Source organism: Pteronotus mesoamericanus, unplaced genomic scaffold, assembly GCF_021234165.1.
Source record: "Pteronotus mesoamericanus isolate MK-2021 breed Mesoamerican mustached bat unplaced genomic scaffold, CSHL_Meso_final scaffold_54, whole genome shotgun sequence".
In the NCBI taxonomy this organism is placed as follows: domain Eukaryota; kingdom Metazoa; phylum Chordata; class Mammalia; order Chiroptera; family Mormoopidae; genus Pteronotus; species Pteronotus mesoamericanus.
In genome coordinates, this window is record NW_026555321.1 from 32,321,544 (window position 1) to 32,338,327 (window position 16,784).

A 16,784-nucleotide genomic window follows, 5' to 3' on the forward strand; every position below is an offset into this window, starting at 1 on the left:
CCTTCTCCAGTCAGCTATTCGCTCACCTCGGTCCTCCTCCTATAAGTCACTCTTCACAGAGAATCCGACGGGCCCGGAGCACAGCTGCGGCGCATCAAGCCCCTGTGAGGAGCCTCCACAGCGCCTGCCTCCTGAGGATTCTGTCTTCTCGCCCGCCAGTCGTGGGCCTCCTCACAGACTTCACTCCGGAGGCCGTACTGCTCAGATCGTCCCGCCTCGCCCGTCGCCTGCACCTGTGCTTCCTTGTCTCCGCTTTCCTTCAGTACTCCACCATCTAACACTGCCGAGCTGAATGCAGCCGGTACAGGAGCTTTCTCTGGGACTGGGAGAGGCAATTCAGAGTGCAAGGACAAGTGTGTGGCCATGAGGCAGCCTGTCTGCCTGGCCCCGTTGACAGAGCTGTCTGCCTGGGCTCAGGGAAGGTGTATGATGTCATTGCTTCCCTTCTGGAGAAAGTCACAAAAAGCTAGGAGACCACTTTTATCTAGGTGATTTTTTTAACCTTTTACCATAGTGATTTTTGGTCTCTGTATTAGATTGCAAATTCTTTAAGAACAGATTTGCAGCTGATTTATCCTTGTGCCCCACACGCATTATCTAGTGGGGAGTACCAGGAATTTGGTATCTGTCAAATGCTGTGGGTACCTCAGTTACATTCACTCAGTAGCTCCAAGGCCCTTGGTAACTATTCCCTGTGATTGTCTCATCCACTGGCACATGAGCCTACAGGTACCTAGCACTTGGAAGGCTTTCCTTCAATGAATGTTTGGGAAAAGGAGGTGCCAGAATTGGGAATAAATGAAGAGAAACCCTCTGCATTCTTGCTCTGTCCCCAGTTAAGAAGGGAAAGGCCACAACTTAGTGACTCTGAAGCACTTTGACCATCATCCTACTGGTAAATGACTTGGAAGTATCCGAAGTTCATGAAAGACTGGGCAGTAGACTCTTCCTCCAGCAGTTTAGCACATTGGTTAAAGAGCCAGTTTTGCAGACAAACAGACCTGAGTTAAAATCCTAGCTCTGCAACTTCCTAATTGTGAGAACTTAAGCAAGTTACTTAATTTTTCTAAACCTATGTCTTTGTGGAGATAACCTACCTATTAACCTTTCCTATAATTAATGCAAGGATTACATGAAACTGTATCTAAAAATGCTCAGCACAGATACAGCCACTCAGTAAGTGCATTGGAAATGGGAGCTGTCCTATTATCTTTGCTGTTATGTTACAAATGCAGTATGCACAGCAGCCTGCAACCACTTGGGCCCAATTATTTGCCATCCCTGGGGGACAGAACTTCCTTTTGCCCTGGTAGAAGGCAAGAACCAAGAATTCCAAACAATTTATTTTGTAAGAATCAATATATTTCTTCTTTTGAAATAAATACAAACCAGTTTGAAAGGTGGGGGAATCAATGGGAAGAGGGGAAGAGGGGACAGGCCCCAGTTTTTTTAGTACCAAATGACTCTGGCGCGACCCGGAAACGCAGTTACAAATGAGAATAATTTAAATTCTCCGCTAATTACAGTATTTACAACAGCAGGGGAGGGGGGTCACCTAGTGCCCCTCTTCTGGGCTGGACAGACATCAATTCCACTGTTAGGCTGGGCAGATGCCTGTTCACCTCACCACCTGCACGGCCTCAGGCCACTAGGCAGTTATGAATTCTCCTGGCATGAGCAGGCATAGGTGGTGGGATGGCCTGTTTTATGCAGTGTCCTAACCTCAGCCCACCACCCTGCACTACAATGCTATGAGGTCTCTGGGGCTTTCTGGCCTGTGGGACCTCCTCTTTCCTTGCGCAGAGCCACCACGGGCCCTTGGAGTGTTCTGTACAGTCCAGCTGCACTCAGGGCAGGAGGGACCTCCCCCACCCAGCTTCCCCTGAGACTGGCCCCAAGACCAGGAATGAGTCAGTGCAGAGGCCGGTGCCACTCCAGGACACTGAGCAAAAAGGAGAGAGGTGGCAGGGCACTGTAGGTTGGGCTGTGCTGGCCATTATCAGTCACTATCACTGGTCTCGCTGCTCTGCTCGCCCTGGACCTTGCTGCGGTGCTGCAGAGCCCTATGATAGGCGATCTGCACTGACTTGCGGATGTTAGACTTGCGGCCCTCCAGCATCTTCTCCTTGTCGAGGTCCTGGTTCACACCCAGAGGAACCAGCTTAGTCCTAGGCAGCCACTGCCTGTAAGAGGAGGTGAGGAACAAGTAAGTCATCCCTGGGAGAGCAACAAGCACCAGCTATCCTCACTCCATTCATTTAAAAATACCTCTTGAGGGCCAGGCTCTGGTGGGCACTGGGGTTACAGAGACCAAGAGATAGTCCCTGCCCTCAAAGAACTGCTCACAGGAGGAGCCCTGACCTAACCTGAAATATGTACCCTGTCCCATAGACTCCAGGTAGACTTTACTGATATTAAATATCCTCTGTAGACAAACAAAAAGATTACATACATAAATGAGACAACAGGGATTCCGAATATAAGTGTTTATGTCTGCTTTATCCCTATCCTGTCACTATGGAGGCAGAAGTGTGAAAACTCAGAGTCTGGGTGGAGAACCACTTCCATACCTGTCACAGTCACTGATGGTCCTTTGTTTTCTAGCTACAGCTTTTATGAGCTGCTGCCCGCTCATCTGCTCAGACTCATGACAACCTTTTGCTCAAAGATCTAAGTCCCTCCTTCACTGATTTGTGCTAGAATTTCCTGGCAGTCTATATCCATACTCGGGGTTGCATTTGTGGCTGTAAGTCACCAAATGCCTCCCTTCTCCCTTACCAGGTTCTCTTGTTGTCAAAGAAGAGGACGAGGTAGAGATGCTCTCGGGCTTCCTGGGTCATCTGCTCCCCAAGTTTCAGCACCTCCAGTGGGGGCACAGGAATGGGAACCCCATGGTGGAACATACCTTCCCGGGGCATCTTTGGATCAATGATCTGAAGGAGTAATAAGACCTCGGTTTGATTCAGTCCCTTTCTTCTGCAAAAATTTGGACACTCCTTTGAAGTGGGGACATAGAAAAGTTATCATGCTACTAGGGCTGACCTTCTTCCTATGCTGAACTACTTCAGAGCCCAAGGGGCAAAGAAAAGGAAAAGGGAGAGAGAGAGAAATTAATCAGGGACCTCTAACTGTCTACCTGCCAAAGCCCCTTGTATTCAACAGCTCAGCAGAGTAGGAAAAGTCTGGTAATTGTGAGTTTGCATTCTGCGGTTGACAGGCAAGGGATATGACAAGAAAAGCAGAAGCCTACCAGAGCTGGGTATGATGGATACCCTCTGCATTTGGCCCACACCAGGTCCAGAGCATCCAGGGGGGAGTCCTCATCCTCTGAGAGCCAGCCAGGTCCCCGACCCAGACTCTTCCTTACCACTTCACAGGAATGGGAGAGAGGGGGCAGATCAGCAGACAGGGGGCTGGCAAGGCCCGGATACTGGGCCCCCAGCATCCCTGGCCTTGGGCGATGGTACTTACTGCTGTGGCCCACGCTGCGGCCAGTGCCCACAGAGTAGGCCTCATTCTCAGTGCCTGAGGTATCTTCACTGCTATCCTCTGGGAATGTGCCCCGAGAGAAGGAGGGCTTGCCCCTGCCTTGTTTTGAGGGTGTTGTGCTGTAGACAAGACAAGGGGAACTTAGCTCAAAGGAGAAGAGTGGAGAATGGTGTGGTGGGTGTCCTTTCTTTATAAAACCCTAGTGCCTAAGACTTTTGGAAAGCAGAAGTTAAAGAATTTCAAATCCAAATGCCCTCAGGGGCTTGGCAGTGATTTGACTGATGTGGGCTGGATTTAGCAGTGGTGGTGCTGAATGCATGCCCTGTCTAAAAGCAATACTGGCCAAATTTGCCAGATCTAATTTTTAAAAAGAATACAGAAACTGGGAATTTTATGTGGTACTTCTGGATTCATATTAAAAAAGAAAAAGAATACCAAAAACCCCCACCATGCTGGCCAGACAAAATGTGTCTGGGCCAAATTCAGGCCACAAGGCATCAGTTTACACTCTCTGCTCTAAAGTATCAGCTGAGCCCAGTATGTTTCCTCCATTTCATCATGGTGATATTCATATCTATTCCATTATTTTGCAGAGAACCTTGGGTTTGAGCCATCTTAATTTAGGCTGAGATGGCTGCCACCCCACTTCCCATAGTGAAACCCAGAAAAGCATCCCAGAGGCAGGCTTTCATCTGGAGGGCTGGTACCTGGTTCGGTCTGAGGCAGCGCTGCTGCTGCTACTGCTGCTGGACTCAGAGTCTGAGCTGCTCCGGGGAAGGCTGCAGTCATTACGGTATACCAAGAAACTCTTCTTCACTGGCTGGTTTCCACTGCTGAAGCCATTGGCTGGTAAGTCTTGGTTGGGGGGAGGAGGAAGGGGAGGAGGGAAGGAATCGGTCAGGAAGTTGTAGATCAGCGATTGCATGGGGGTAAGAGGTACTTAGAGCCTGGCTTTCCCTTCTCTGCTGGAAAATTCCTCCAACCTTGGCCAGCAGAGCTAGCTCTGGGCAGTGTCCACCGCAGTTGGCCACAGCTCTGCCCCACCCCTTACACTTCCCTTGGCAGTTATAGACCTTTGGACACAAATGGCTTAAAGGGCAGGAGATCCCCAAAGGAGGGTGAGAAGAGAAGAGGTGAAGTGATACAATGGAGGGGGCCCTGGATGGGAATCTAGCTGGATCAGTGTCTTTGGGTTTCAATTTCCCAGTCTGTAAGATGAGGCTAAATTAAAGGATTCCTAAGGGCCCTTCTAGTTTTGACATATTATGGGCAAATGAAGGGATAGGTGGAAGTTATGTTGGAAAGGATGGCAGCTTTGCTCACTCTCTTGGGGGACTGGGTGATGGTGAGGCTCACCCATTGGGGGATCTTCTGTGGATTTATCACTGTCGCTGTCTGAGCTCGAACTGGGCCGGGGGCTCCTACCCCGCTTGCGCTGACGCAGGGAGCCCATGATGGGGAGCTGGGGGGGCCCCACAGGACTGCCTCCGTGGCTGGGGGTCATCTGGCTCTCCCGGTTTTTGGGGGGCCGGCCCGGCCTCTTGGGCGGTCCAGCTGTCTTCGGGTTCTTTTTGGAGAACAGAACTGAGGTTCTCCTGCCCACCTCATGTGCGGGGGTTGAGGACATGTTAGGACCCAGGCCTGGAGCAGAGAAAGAGAGAAGGAGAGTTGGTGAGGGGCCCGATGTGAGAAGGGTAAATGTCCAGGGTATGCCCTGGGTGTATAGGACCATTATTCCAGCTATTGTTGGGTAGATGAGCTGGGGATCATTGAACTGGGAACAGTGTCTCTTACACAAATAGCCACAGAGGCAGCTAAGAGGCCCCTGATTAGGGAATGAGGGAGAAAGTACAGCTAGCTGTGCAGGAAAGACCTCTGCTTGGGGGATGGCAGGGGCTAAGTGTGTGCTCCAGAGTTAAAGTCTGATTTGCTTTGGGTCCACCTTGCTAGGGGGTTCAGACCTTTGCTTGTCTCCTGGCTGCTGCTCTCCTCAGCGGCACTGTCTGTCTGTCCATCCTTGTCACAGGTTGCCGGGTGGGGTGTCAGGGTGCCCCGGCTAGAAGGGCCATGACGCTCAGGCCCATCCCTCCCAGTTTCCCGCTGGTGGGCAAGTTTCCGCCGCAGTGCTGTCATCTCTTTCTTGATCATTTTTGCACGCCGTGAACGGCCCACGCTCTGCTTGCTGGCATTCACTTCATCTAGCCGCTCCAGCAACAACTTCAACTGCTCTTCCACTGGCAGGTGCTTCTGGTTCTCCAGCAGGACAAGCCGCTCTTCCTCCGCTGCTAGGGGTGGGGATGGGGGGAAAAGGTCAGACTCAAGGCAGTTCTCTGGGCCCCTTAAATCTGAACAAACAGCAAGAAACCCACTCTTCTCCCCTCAGCTTCCCACCAGAAATAGCCATAACACAGCACCGAAATGTGGACTGGCAGGCATTGCTATCCATTCATCCAATCTGGCTTCCTGGGGAACATTCCTTGGAAAAGCTTGCCACCGCTCAGCCTAACTGCTTTCTGCCTATACTGCCTGCTCCCAGGAGGGGACTCTTGGAAAGCTGTTCATCCTTAGCATTGGCCTCTATGTGTGTGTGACTCATCACCCACCATCTTCAGTGTGGTGTGGCGCCTCGTCTCCAGCCAGGCTGTGGGGGATATGCATGCCCGTCTCAAAGTCGATGCCCATTTTTTCTGCCTGGCGTCGGGCCTGGCGGAGCACAGCACCACCCTGCTCACGGAGCCGCACTGCTGCCCGGTAGAAGATGGTGTCCTTGGCGTTATACTTGAGGCAGTTGCTGACGATGAGGTTGAAGTCCTCCTCAAAATCATCAAAGTTCAGGTAGCGGTAAGCCTCCAAGTTCTGCTTCATGGTGAAAAAGTCCATGGGCTTTTTGATGTGGTCTAGATAATCAGGTACCTAGGAGAGCAGGGTAGGTGTGACAAAGTGGAGATATGCTTCTTATTTCCCCTGAACCTCTGCTCCTAACACCAACCCTTGAAAAGCATCCAGTAACCTCCTCCCACCATAGAGGTAGGCATATAGCACAGAGGAAAGGAGGGGTGGATTCAGTCTTGACTTTACCAGTCACAAGCTGTGTGACCTTGGCAAGTCTCTTAACCTCTCTGGGCCTTCTTTTCCTGGCCTGGAAAAAGTGATAAAATTACTGCTAAATCCTCCTCCTAGAGCCATATGAGGCTTCAATAAGAAAACAGCTAGGGGAATCCTCTGGAAATAATACCACCTTACATTCCTATAGCTCTTTTTTGCTTATCATTAACACTCATAAGGAGGCTGCTGCCTCAGGACTCATTTTATACCTTTTAGAGAGAAGAGTCTGCCAGTCAGGACCTAGGGCTTCAGAGCTGGTTCTTTAGGTGCTGAGCCTTCTAAAGTCTCCATTCTAGGGTTCAGCACCCCGAAAGTGTCTTCCTGCCCTGGAATTATTCATCTAGCAGACTCAGTCCCTGCCTCTGGGGAGGGAGTACAGATTGCCTCCCATTCTGGGCCCTTGGGGTATGACAGGGACAAGACAGAGTCCAGATGATGCATGTGACTCCAGTTCATCCTGGAGCCCCAGGGCTACCAGCCCCTCTTCAAGGTCCCCTCCTAGTCCCTGGCCCAGACCTGCAGCAGGGGTCCAACTGGGAGAAGAGAAAGAAGATGGAGTGAGGGGAAGGGATTCTTACTTCGTCCAATTCGGTTACCTCAGACAGAGGGACCGGCTCGCTGAAGATGTTGCCTGTGTCCTTCTCTTGGAGCTGCTCCAAGGTTTTGCGAAGGAGGATGAGGAAAGGGGTTAGCTGCATCTCCATGGCAATCTGCTGGACCTTGATCTGACACAGAGAAAGGCCCAATCAGCCAGGTCCAGGCCAGTCCTTTGGCAGGGAGGTCTGAGGAGATGGCCGCAGCTGGTTTGGGGATTTTCCTTCTTTCCCACCCCCAACAGCTGGGTGTACTCACTCAGGTCTACCTTCTACAAGGCCCCACCCAGTGAAAGTCCGCGACTACTCTGGCCTTTCCCTTCCTTGATTGAACTTACAGCACTAGTTACCTGTGTCAAATAATTCAGAGTTCCATTCACACTCCCCTGTGACAGTCTGCTTCTGGTGGGCCTGAGAGCACACCGAGCACCACGAGACCTGACTCCAACACCAGCCCTGTTGCTTACAACATCAGCCCTGCTGCTTCCTGGCTAGGTGACACATGGTTTCCCTTCTCTCAGATATGTTCTCTCCTCTGTAAAATAGAGCTGGCCCAGAAGCACTCACCGTCTCCCTTTTGAGTTTCTCCCGCTTGCGGATCAGTTCCACCAGCAGCCGAGCTCGCTCTAGGTCGTGCCGGAGCCGCTGCCAGGACTTGAGCTGTTCTTTGAGGGCCCAGTTCTTATCCTCAGAATCTCTCTGTGGAAGCAAAAAGGGGTCAGGAGATGATAAGGGAGACAAAGGAAAGGCCGGAGGGGAGGACAGACCAGGAAACTTGGTTTAAGAGCAGGAAAAGCCAAAGGAGGGCACACAGCAATTTACTGGCAGATTCGCCAGCTCCAGTGGAAGCTCTTAAAGCTAAGTGTCTCCTATGCCAATGCCTGGTGTACAGTCATTGAATGAATGAACATATAGGAACTTCTAAAAGGATAATCTGTAAGGATTTCTTCCTGAGCCTGGATAGAGGGATAGCTTAAAAAAGGAAACAGCCTAAGCCCTCAGACATTGAATGTATAGTCACAAGTCCCGATTTTTATCACCTGGCCCTAGTTCTTAGAGCCCACAGGGAACAAGACACAGTACCCCGACTTGGTCACAGTTCCTCTGAGACTGCAAGTGTGTCTGCAGGCGACGTAACAGTGGGACCCCATTCCGTGACTGCCGCTTCAGCGTCCAGTAGCTATGCAGCCTCTGCATGAACTGGCTCTTCCTTTGAATGGTCAGGCGGTTGGTGATTTTACTGAGCCTGGGAAGCAGAATAACAGATTTTCTTCAGTAAACAAGGATCTCTGGCTAGTTCAGTGTCTCAATGGGGCTGAATAAGGAATAAGTCTACTGTCAATGGCGCCTTGGCAGACAGGAAGCCAAGCTCCCAGCACTAACCCAATTCTCTAACCCTATTCACCAGGGGGTTAGCAAGTTCAGTTCCTAAGACTGCTCTTGTCACTACAGCCCACAGTACTATTTTACCCTGGGATACCCAGCTCAGACTGTGCCTTGTAAGGTTTTAAGATAAAGTATAGCAGTAAACATCAGGAAATCAACTAGGGACATAAGAGAGTTAAACATAATGGATCACAGCCCTCATTTGGACTTATTGGTAGCAGTAACTACTCTGTGACTCCTTAAGCATTTCCCTCCCCCTTTTTCATTCCATTTCTCCCTTAAGAGTCAGACCATTTCTTCTATTGTGGCTGGTAGCTATTACATCCCTTCTTCATTACTTAAACCACAGCATCAAATGAAGGTCAGTTGAAAATATGTTAGGTCTGCCAGATAAAAATCAAAGTTTCTGACTGCTAATGTAAAAGTCAGGTGACCTGTTAGAGCTAATCTCTTTGGATTTAAAAAAATTTCAATATAGCTCCTGATAGGAAGAAGATAACCTAACCCTGTCATCCCACTCATGGGGCTGTCAATCTTCAGGAGGGCTTGTTCTTCCCTTACCAACCTGTCCACCTGCTCCCCACATACCTGTGTGGTGGGATGCAGGGCACTGACACCACAGGCGCAGCTGCCCTCTTCTCTGCCAGGATCTTCCGCGCCTTCTTCATCTTGATCCGGGACTTGGCCTTGGCCTTCTTGACTTTCTCTGAACTCCAACTCTTACCCTCATCCTCCTCCTCATCCTCATCCTCCTCACCCTCACTGTGGGACATGGCAGGCAGGCGGCGTGCTGAACCAGGGGGCGTATGGATGTCACAATAGGCTGTCTTGCGGACGCTGAAGGAGGTACCGTTGGCACCTGTCTCCCGCACAGGCTCCATCTTCATGTAAAGGCCAGCCTGCTGGGCACATGTCACGTGGAAGGCTGTATAGCAGTTAGCCTTGTGGCACTGGATGCAGGCCCCTGAACCCCGCTGTTTGCAAATGTAGCAGGTTAGCTTCCAGCGAGCTGGTGGGATGTGCTCGATGCTGTCAATTGGCTCTAGGAAGACTGTGTTGGCGAAGCAGACCTCAGGAATCCACAGGGCACACACTACATGGGCCCAACGCCCATCATCTGTCTGCTTAAAGGCACCACCCTTGTTGGGGCACAGGGCACAGTCCACAGCACGGGAGGGTGACTGTAGGCAGCGGCGGCACAGCCACTGGCCCTCGGGGATATAGGGGACACCATAGCACTCCTGGTGCACAGCCAAGTTGCACATGTCACAGAAGAGGATGACATTGCTGTTCTGGCATTCACCATCATTGCAGATACAGCACACAGCATCCTCGTCCACTAGTGCATTGGGGTCACCTTTATTGTGGCTCTCAAAGTAGGACTCCTTCTCCAGCCGGTCCATTAAGTACTCAAAGATCTCCTGGGGGATGGGACTCACGCCCTCTGTTTTCCGTCGGTCATTCATGATATCCAGCCAGATATAGTCCTCTTCATCCATGTCATACTCTACCTCCTCGTCCAACTCCTCTGCCGACTTCTCGATGTACCTGCAGCGCACACAGGCAGCTCAGCGTCATATGGTTGAGATTTCCCTCCCTTAAAGACAATAGGTTACATTTGCCAAGCACTTATTCTAAGCCCCCTGTCCCTTTACATTATGTTGTCTCATTCCACCCTTAGCTATAGATCCTATAATCATTCCTGTTTTGCAGAAAAGGAAACATAGGTGTAGAGAGGTTACTTCACCTGCCCCAGCTCCCTTGTGAGAAAGAAGTAGATCTGGGGTGTGAAATTAGGCCTGTTTACTCCAAATCTCATATCCTAGCTGCTACATTCCCTTCCTTGGGTTGCAGAGGCTCAGCCAAGGCTCTAGTCCTAAAGTGAGAAGGATGGGGCATCTAGGACCCACTGGGATGGTCTGGAAGATGGTGCAAAGAGTCAGGGGAAGGAATGTCCTCAGGAGTCACTTGCAAATTATATGTTATTTTATATAACCACCAGCTGGCAGTGTCCTGAATGAAGCTGCTGTGGGTCTTGTCAGCTGTTGCCAGCACCAGCTCAGGGCTCCCTCAAACTATAGGTGCTGTGTTGTTCTCTGGTTAGCCTTGGGAGAGAACAGTCAAAACAGCTAAGATTTAATGAGCATTTACTATGAGCCAGGCATTGTGCTAAGTTATCATACTTACTGTCACCACAGCCATAGAGTCAATGTTCTTACTGCCCTCATCTTGCAAATGAGGAAATGCAAGATTTGAGAAGTTAATTAATTGCCCAACACAGAAAGGTCATACAACTAGCAAGTGGCAGATCTAGGATTCAAACTCTACCCTGCAGCACTCACTGGGCCAGCAGGTTCCTGGGAGTCAGAGCAGGCCCCCATGCCCTTACCATGCTCTAGGTCACCTGGACTCTAGTACTGTAAAGCTACAGAGAGCTACAATGGAAAGAATGGAGCTCTGGCTTCTAACTAACCTAAATTTAAATCCAGCAACTTTGTAACCTTCAGAACATCACTGCTCTTTTCTGAACCTGGGTTTTACTGACAGTAGAATTAAGATAGTACTACTTATTCCCCAAAATGCTGTCAGGATTAAATGGAATTACAAAAACGAATGGGCTAAATCAAATGGCACATAGCTGTCTGCCCATCCTCTCTCCACAAGGGAAATGGTGCTAGACCAGGCCAGGCAATCATAGGCTCTGGAACCATGCTTTGTTTGATCGCAGGCAAGTAAGCTAGCCTCCCTGAGCCTAGGTTTCCTCATCTTAAAATGATGATGCTAAAGTGAACTTATTTCATATAGCTATTGTGAGCATTAAATGAGTTAATACAGGTAAAGTACTTAGGAAGAGTACCTGGCATGCAGCAAGTATTCAATAAATGTTAGCTTTATTATTAGCTTTTGCATAGCCCTGACCCACCACCTTGCCTTGTATTACAGCTGTTTGTGTGTTGAACTTCTCCACTATAGGATAGAGGCCAGAACCACACAGAAACAGGTTCTCAGTGTTAAGGTATTTTTAGGGTGGAAGGAAAGGAGACTAAAATGCTACATCTATCTAAAGCAGATTATTCCTTAGCCCTCTGCCTCTTCCCTAAAGTGACTGCAATGTCCTCATCCTTGGAAAAGTGTGTGGCTCAGGGCTAGTGTGAACCATAATGCCCCGTCCAGACCTTGGCAACAGCTCTAAAACTTTCCTCTGACATGACACACATGACATTACCTGATGGTGCATAACATACTTCCATGGTGCACCCAGATTACAGGCTAGCTACAGCACAGATAAGGTAGGCTACATGTCATACACAATTCCTGGCACACCACCCTCCCTCTCCCCCTCAAGTATATCAGATGCAAGTAAGAGAAAGTGGTGTTATTAGAGAGATGACCTCAACTCTTCTCAAATTTCCTTTCTTAAAGACTTTATTTATTTATTGTTAGAGAGATGGGGGAAGAGAGGGGGAGAGAGAAATATCAATGTGTGGTTGCCTCTCACACACTGCGCGCCACCTCCTGCCCCCCGCCCCCCCCTCCATTGGGGACCTGGCCTGCAACATAGGCACGTGTCCTGACTGGGGATTGAACCAGTGACCCTTTGGTTCTCAGGCTGGCACTCAATCCACTAAGTCACAACAGCCAGGGCCTCTTCTCAAATTTATATAAAAAGCAAATCATTTCCAAAACTTGGGCAGTTTTGCTAACAGCAGTAATACATTACACACAACACACCTCCCAGTTGATGGCAGAGCACCAGCTGAGAACTGCTGCCCTGGAGAATAGCCTGATTCCCCAGGAGGAAAGAGTGAATCTGAGTGGAAGGGGAGGAAAAGGAGAAGAATGAGTTGGGCTGAGCTGCCCATCAGAGCAAAGTGCACCATTAGGAGGGAGCCATTAATAGAGAGGACAGGCCCCAAGAGGGGTCTCTGTGTTGGGGGTGGAAATGACAGTCAGTGCTAACAGATGGAAAGCCAGAAGGAGGTGGAGCTTGACTGGTCAGATGAAAGAATGGAAGAGAGGAAGGAGACTGGCTACTGTGTGATTAGGGGAGAGAGAGGAAACTGACATACTAAGCCAAATTACTTGGGTTCCCACATATTTGCTTTTGAGATTTAGTATAACATCACATGGATTACACTTCTGGTAAAAACTTTTCATATAAAAACCTTTATAAGTCTTTCTTAGAGATTAGGCATCCTGACTAGTTGACACCAGAGTGTACCTTAACTAATTCATCAGAATGCTCTTTTTGCCTTGGATATCAAGACTCTTAGAGGTAAGTTTTATACTTGGTTTCTGTATAAGCCTTTGGCTAGGCTTTCTGTATGTAATTTTACCACTGTACTGCCCCCACTCCTTCATTTTTTACCTCATGTTAAAGCAATTTAGCCTATGCCTGTGATTTTATTAGGAGCCACTATGACTAATTTTTGGAGGGAAGTGAGTTACCAAGAAACAATTAAATGAAATAATGAAAAGGGCCATTGGAAGAGTATAAAATACAGTTGATGGAAATACTGACTAGGCCTGCTAAAGGATGGATAACAATAAGGGAACAAATAATGGGAAAATTACCTCTGCAATTTACAAATTGCTTTTAGGACCTTATGAAATCAGTGTTCCTTGTCTTCTACCTTTAGGCAGGCAGAGGAATATTAAACCTACTCTGCAAACGGAATTACCAGAACACCAGAAGCCAGATGCCTTTCCCAAGGTCACACAGTAATGGAATGGAGAGGGTTGGGACCCAGAGAAGGGATCCTTTGACAGAGTGGAAACAGTGCAGCTCTGGAATCAGAGGAACCTGGGTTTGAATACTGGTTCAACTAGCTGCTGACATGTGACTTTTGGTATGTCTGGCCCCTTTCTGAACTTTGTTTTTCTCATCTGTTGAATAAGAACAATATCTATCAGAGGGGGTTGTGGGAATAACATGAAGGGGGGGGGAAAGAAAATAAAAAAGAGAATAACATGAGGGAGTAGTTATTATAGTAAGTGCTACCATCATTAGCTGGGGCACTGTTCCTCTTACTGCCCTGATTGGATTAGTGTCCTCCTGCTACCCTTCATCACTACCACTCTCCTATCTGCTGCCTGTCACCTGTCTGGCTCCTGAGCCCTGTTTAACCAGTGTTCCAGAGTTGGGAGGCAGAGGGGGCCTTACCGGTAATAGGAAGTTGGCCGGGGCGGGGCATCAGGTGTGTCCTGCTCCAACTCCCGATATACAACCTCTGGCAGCTTGGGAGTGGTGCTGGCAGAAGCATTATGGTGGTGGTGATGGTTTGAATCCTTGCGCTTCTCCTTGTTCTTATGCTTGCCTGACTTGGGAGTTGCAGCTGGTGTCTCTGTGTTCTCTTTGTTGCTGCCATTTTCAGGGGCCTCCTCAGGGGCCTCGTCATCTTCTGACACCACATCCAGGTTGTCAAAGATGCTGATGCGGTGGACGCGGCCATGCAGGTCCACCTCCACCATGCGCTGGGCCTGTGCGTAGCTCATCACCTCACGGCCCGGTGACTGTGATACCTCTGAGGGGCTGGGTGACTGCTTGTTGGCTGGGCGTGACTGGCGCCCCTTCTTCTTGTGCTTGCGGAGTGGAGTCTGCTGAGGGGGTGGTGGGTTGTCGTGGTCATAATGGTACAGGTGGTACTCAATACCACTGTAACTCTTGTAGACTTTGCGGCAAGTCTCCACAGGGCACTCATATGGTGGCTTAGTCGCCCGCAAGTTGTGGCAGAAAGTCTTCACGTCAAAGTCCACCCCCATGCTGTCACATCTATAATATACAGATGAGTTAGCACAGGCCTAGGAAGAGTTCCTAGCTACCCATTCCACTCACACCAACCCTTCCTCTTTTTAAGGATCCTGGCCAGTCCCCCTCTGCAGCATCTCCAAATACTATCTCCTCCACACCATGGCCATAGTGTGGGCCTCATCACCTCTTGCCTGGTCATTCTGCCCTCTACCTCAACCTTCTAGCTTAATCTAGCACAATGTGGCCAGAATGATCTTTTATACCAAATAGCAAGTCATTTTAATCTCTGATTAAAATCTTTCTGATGCTCCCTACTTCAGGATAATATCCAAATTCCCTATGTTGACATTCAAGGGCTCCTTTCACTGTCTGGCCCTAGTCCTCCTTTCCAGACTCTTCTTTTCAGCAGTTACCGCTGTGCTTCTGTCTATCCAGGATGACTGGCCATTTCCTGAAAGTTATAACTTCTCATTCTTGCAAGATGATCTCTATTTGGAATACCTTGCATCCTCTCTTATTGGTGAGCTCCTATTCATTCTTCAAAACCCAGATCAAATGTCATTTCTTTTGTTATGACTTGTCTCTCCTACGGGGAGCTGTGTTTTCATAGCAATCCATTCTCACCTTTGTCTCCTCCCCACTAGACTGGGAGCTGTGCAGTGCAGGCACCAGAGCCTACCAGAATAGCTGAATGAGATCACCAGATTTGGAGCTAAGAGAGATGGATGAAGACTAGTGTTAGCCCATGGGAAGGCTGAATGGATCGCCAAGGATTTAGTCCTGGACTCCAGCAGAAATCACTGGATTATAGAAAAAATCAGTTCACTTCTGAGGTCTTTAGGGAGAGTCTATCCCCTGGCCCTGGCAGTGGTACCAAGCCCTAGGGGGTACCGACAGAAACAAGACAATCCAGGCACACTCAATTCCATGCTGGTCTTCAGGGCCCTCTTTCTCCTCTCCAGTGTTCCTGGGTGAATGAAGACAGCAGATGGCACCAGCCCCCAGGAAGCCCAGCTTAGTCAGAGACTGCCCCAGTTTCTCCAGGCTTAGTTGAGTTTAACAATTCGGCGAGGGGCTTGGCACCAATCCAGGCAGTGCCACCCTGAGCTCCCTGACAAACAGTGACCCCTCTAGGCCTCTTTCTTCCTGCAACGTAACCAATCAAGTGGGCTGTTTCAGTCTGTCAAAGCACCTGACTTCCACATCACTAAAACTACTACTTCAACTGCAGCTCCCTTCTACTTCCTACCTGCTTCTGTGCCTTTAAATACAGACTAAATCGTAAGCATAAATAAGCTCTCCTTTTTCAATGATGGGTCCCAGGTGAACGCAGCAGCTCTGCTGCCCTGGCTCCCTGGCTTCCTAAGTAGCACAGAGCCCCGGGCAGACGTCCCGCTGGGAGACAGCGGCAGAGGCACAGGGGAGGGAGCCGAGAACTTTGTTCTGAAAGCCCGTGGGTAGGGCCCCGGGCTCAAGGGTAAGGCCGCGGAGCTCAGGGGGCTGGAGGAAGTAAGGGGCGGGAGCCGTAGGGATCAGGCCAGGCCCAGGCGGTGCCCGCAGCCCTTTCCCGGATGCGGCGACGTTTCCCTTTTGTCGAAGTGTAACAAGTTAAACAAGGCTCTCCTCCTGCGGTTGACCCTGGTAGCCCCGAAGGATACACTGTTGCCCCGGGATGCCTGCTGGGAGCAAAGGCACTGTCAGTTCTCCCGGCTGGAAGGGCCCGAGGGGCACCTGGGCAGGGCAGCTCTACGCGCACCCCACAAAAGTAGACAAACCCTTCCCCGCTGGCCACTCCCGCCCTGGTCCCAGGCCCGCACTCACCGGCCACCTCGAGTCCGGGCTCATCGCCGGGGCCGCCCGCCGGGGCTCCGACCCCACTTGGGGAGGCCGGCGGGGAAAGATGGGCCGGGGAGGAGGAGCCCCAACTTCGGAGACCTCAGACCTCGCCACCCCGGCCCCCTGCCGCCCCACGCTCTGGCCCCGGCTCCCCGGGATTCCCGCGCTGACCCCCTCCGCTCCCGGTCCTGCCGGCGCCCCGGTGTCTCAACTCTGTGGGCTGCCTCCCGTTTCGAGAGCCCCTAAGTTGCCCCACGTCCGGACCCGGCACCGCCGGAACAATGGAGACTCCCGGAGGCAGAGCGGGGACGACAGCGGCGGAGACCGTGGCGGCAAAGGCAGGGACAGCAGCCGCGGCAGCAGCGGCGGCGACGGCGTCTGCGCAGGGTAAACGTGGTGCCGCGGCGCTGCCGAGCTGCACTTTCGCCACAGATCCACGCCCGCCAGCTGAGGCTGGAGAGCTCTTTCTCTGGCACCTGTATGGGCCCTTGAGCACCCCACAGGGCTTCTCTAGCACCTCCATCTTAGAGATCAGTTTACGGAGACTGAAGTCGCAGTACTCGGGACCCGGAATTATCGGGCCGTAGGTGGCGAATCTGCGGCTACAAACACTGAGCGCGGGG

General features: G+C 50.6%; 1 protein-coding gene across 10 annotated transcripts; it reads right to left on the minus strand.

The window, feature by feature from the left end:
* Positions 1–1,357: 1,357 nt before the first annotated feature.
* BRPF1 (bromodomain and PHD finger containing 1) lies at positions 1,358–16,498 on the minus strand. 10 transcript variants are annotated; one of them, XM_054595626.1, is made up of 14 exons: positions 16,147–16,498; positions 13,738–14,346; positions 9,162–10,121; positions 8,271–8,433; positions 7,755–7,886; positions 7,173–7,319; positions 6,093–6,402; positions 5,451–5,771; positions 4,846–5,130; positions 4,197–4,344; positions 3,472–3,608; positions 3,251–3,369; positions 2,779–2,933; positions 1,360–2,183 (listed from the first exon to the last, which is right to left on the minus strand). In XM_054595626.1, the coding sequence occupies exons 2-14, from the start codon at positions 14,334–14,336 to the stop codon at positions 2,000–2,002; spliced, it is 3,660 nt and encodes a 1,219-aa protein (XP_054451601.1). In that variant the 5' UTR covers positions 14,337–14,346; positions 16,147–16,498; the 3' UTR covers positions 1,360–1,999. The 10 variants fall into 10 exon arrangements, with proteins under 10 accessions (XP_054451604.1, XP_054451599.1, XP_054451605.1 ...); XM_054595625.1 differs by having other exon boundaries at positions 5,451–5,774; XM_054595628.1 differs by having other exon boundaries at positions 7,191–7,319; positions 16,147–16,497.
* Positions 16,499–16,784: the final 286 nt, after the last annotated feature.

Excerpts from the sequence above, each read along its gene's own strand:
- BRPF1 (XM_054595621.1), bottom strand. The coding sequence starts at position 14,336 with ATGGGGGTGGACTTTGACGTGAAGACTTTCTGCCACAACTTGCGGGCG. Across the intron at positions 7,320-7,754 it reads AGAAACTCAAAAGGGAGACG|ATCAAGGTCCAGCAGATTGC; the intron begins GTGAGTGCTTCT and ends TCTCTGTGTCAG. Across the intron at positions 6,403-7,172 it reads AGGTAACCGAATTGGACGAA|GTACCTGATTATCTAGACCA; the intron begins GTAAGAATCCCT and ends CTGCTCTCCTAG.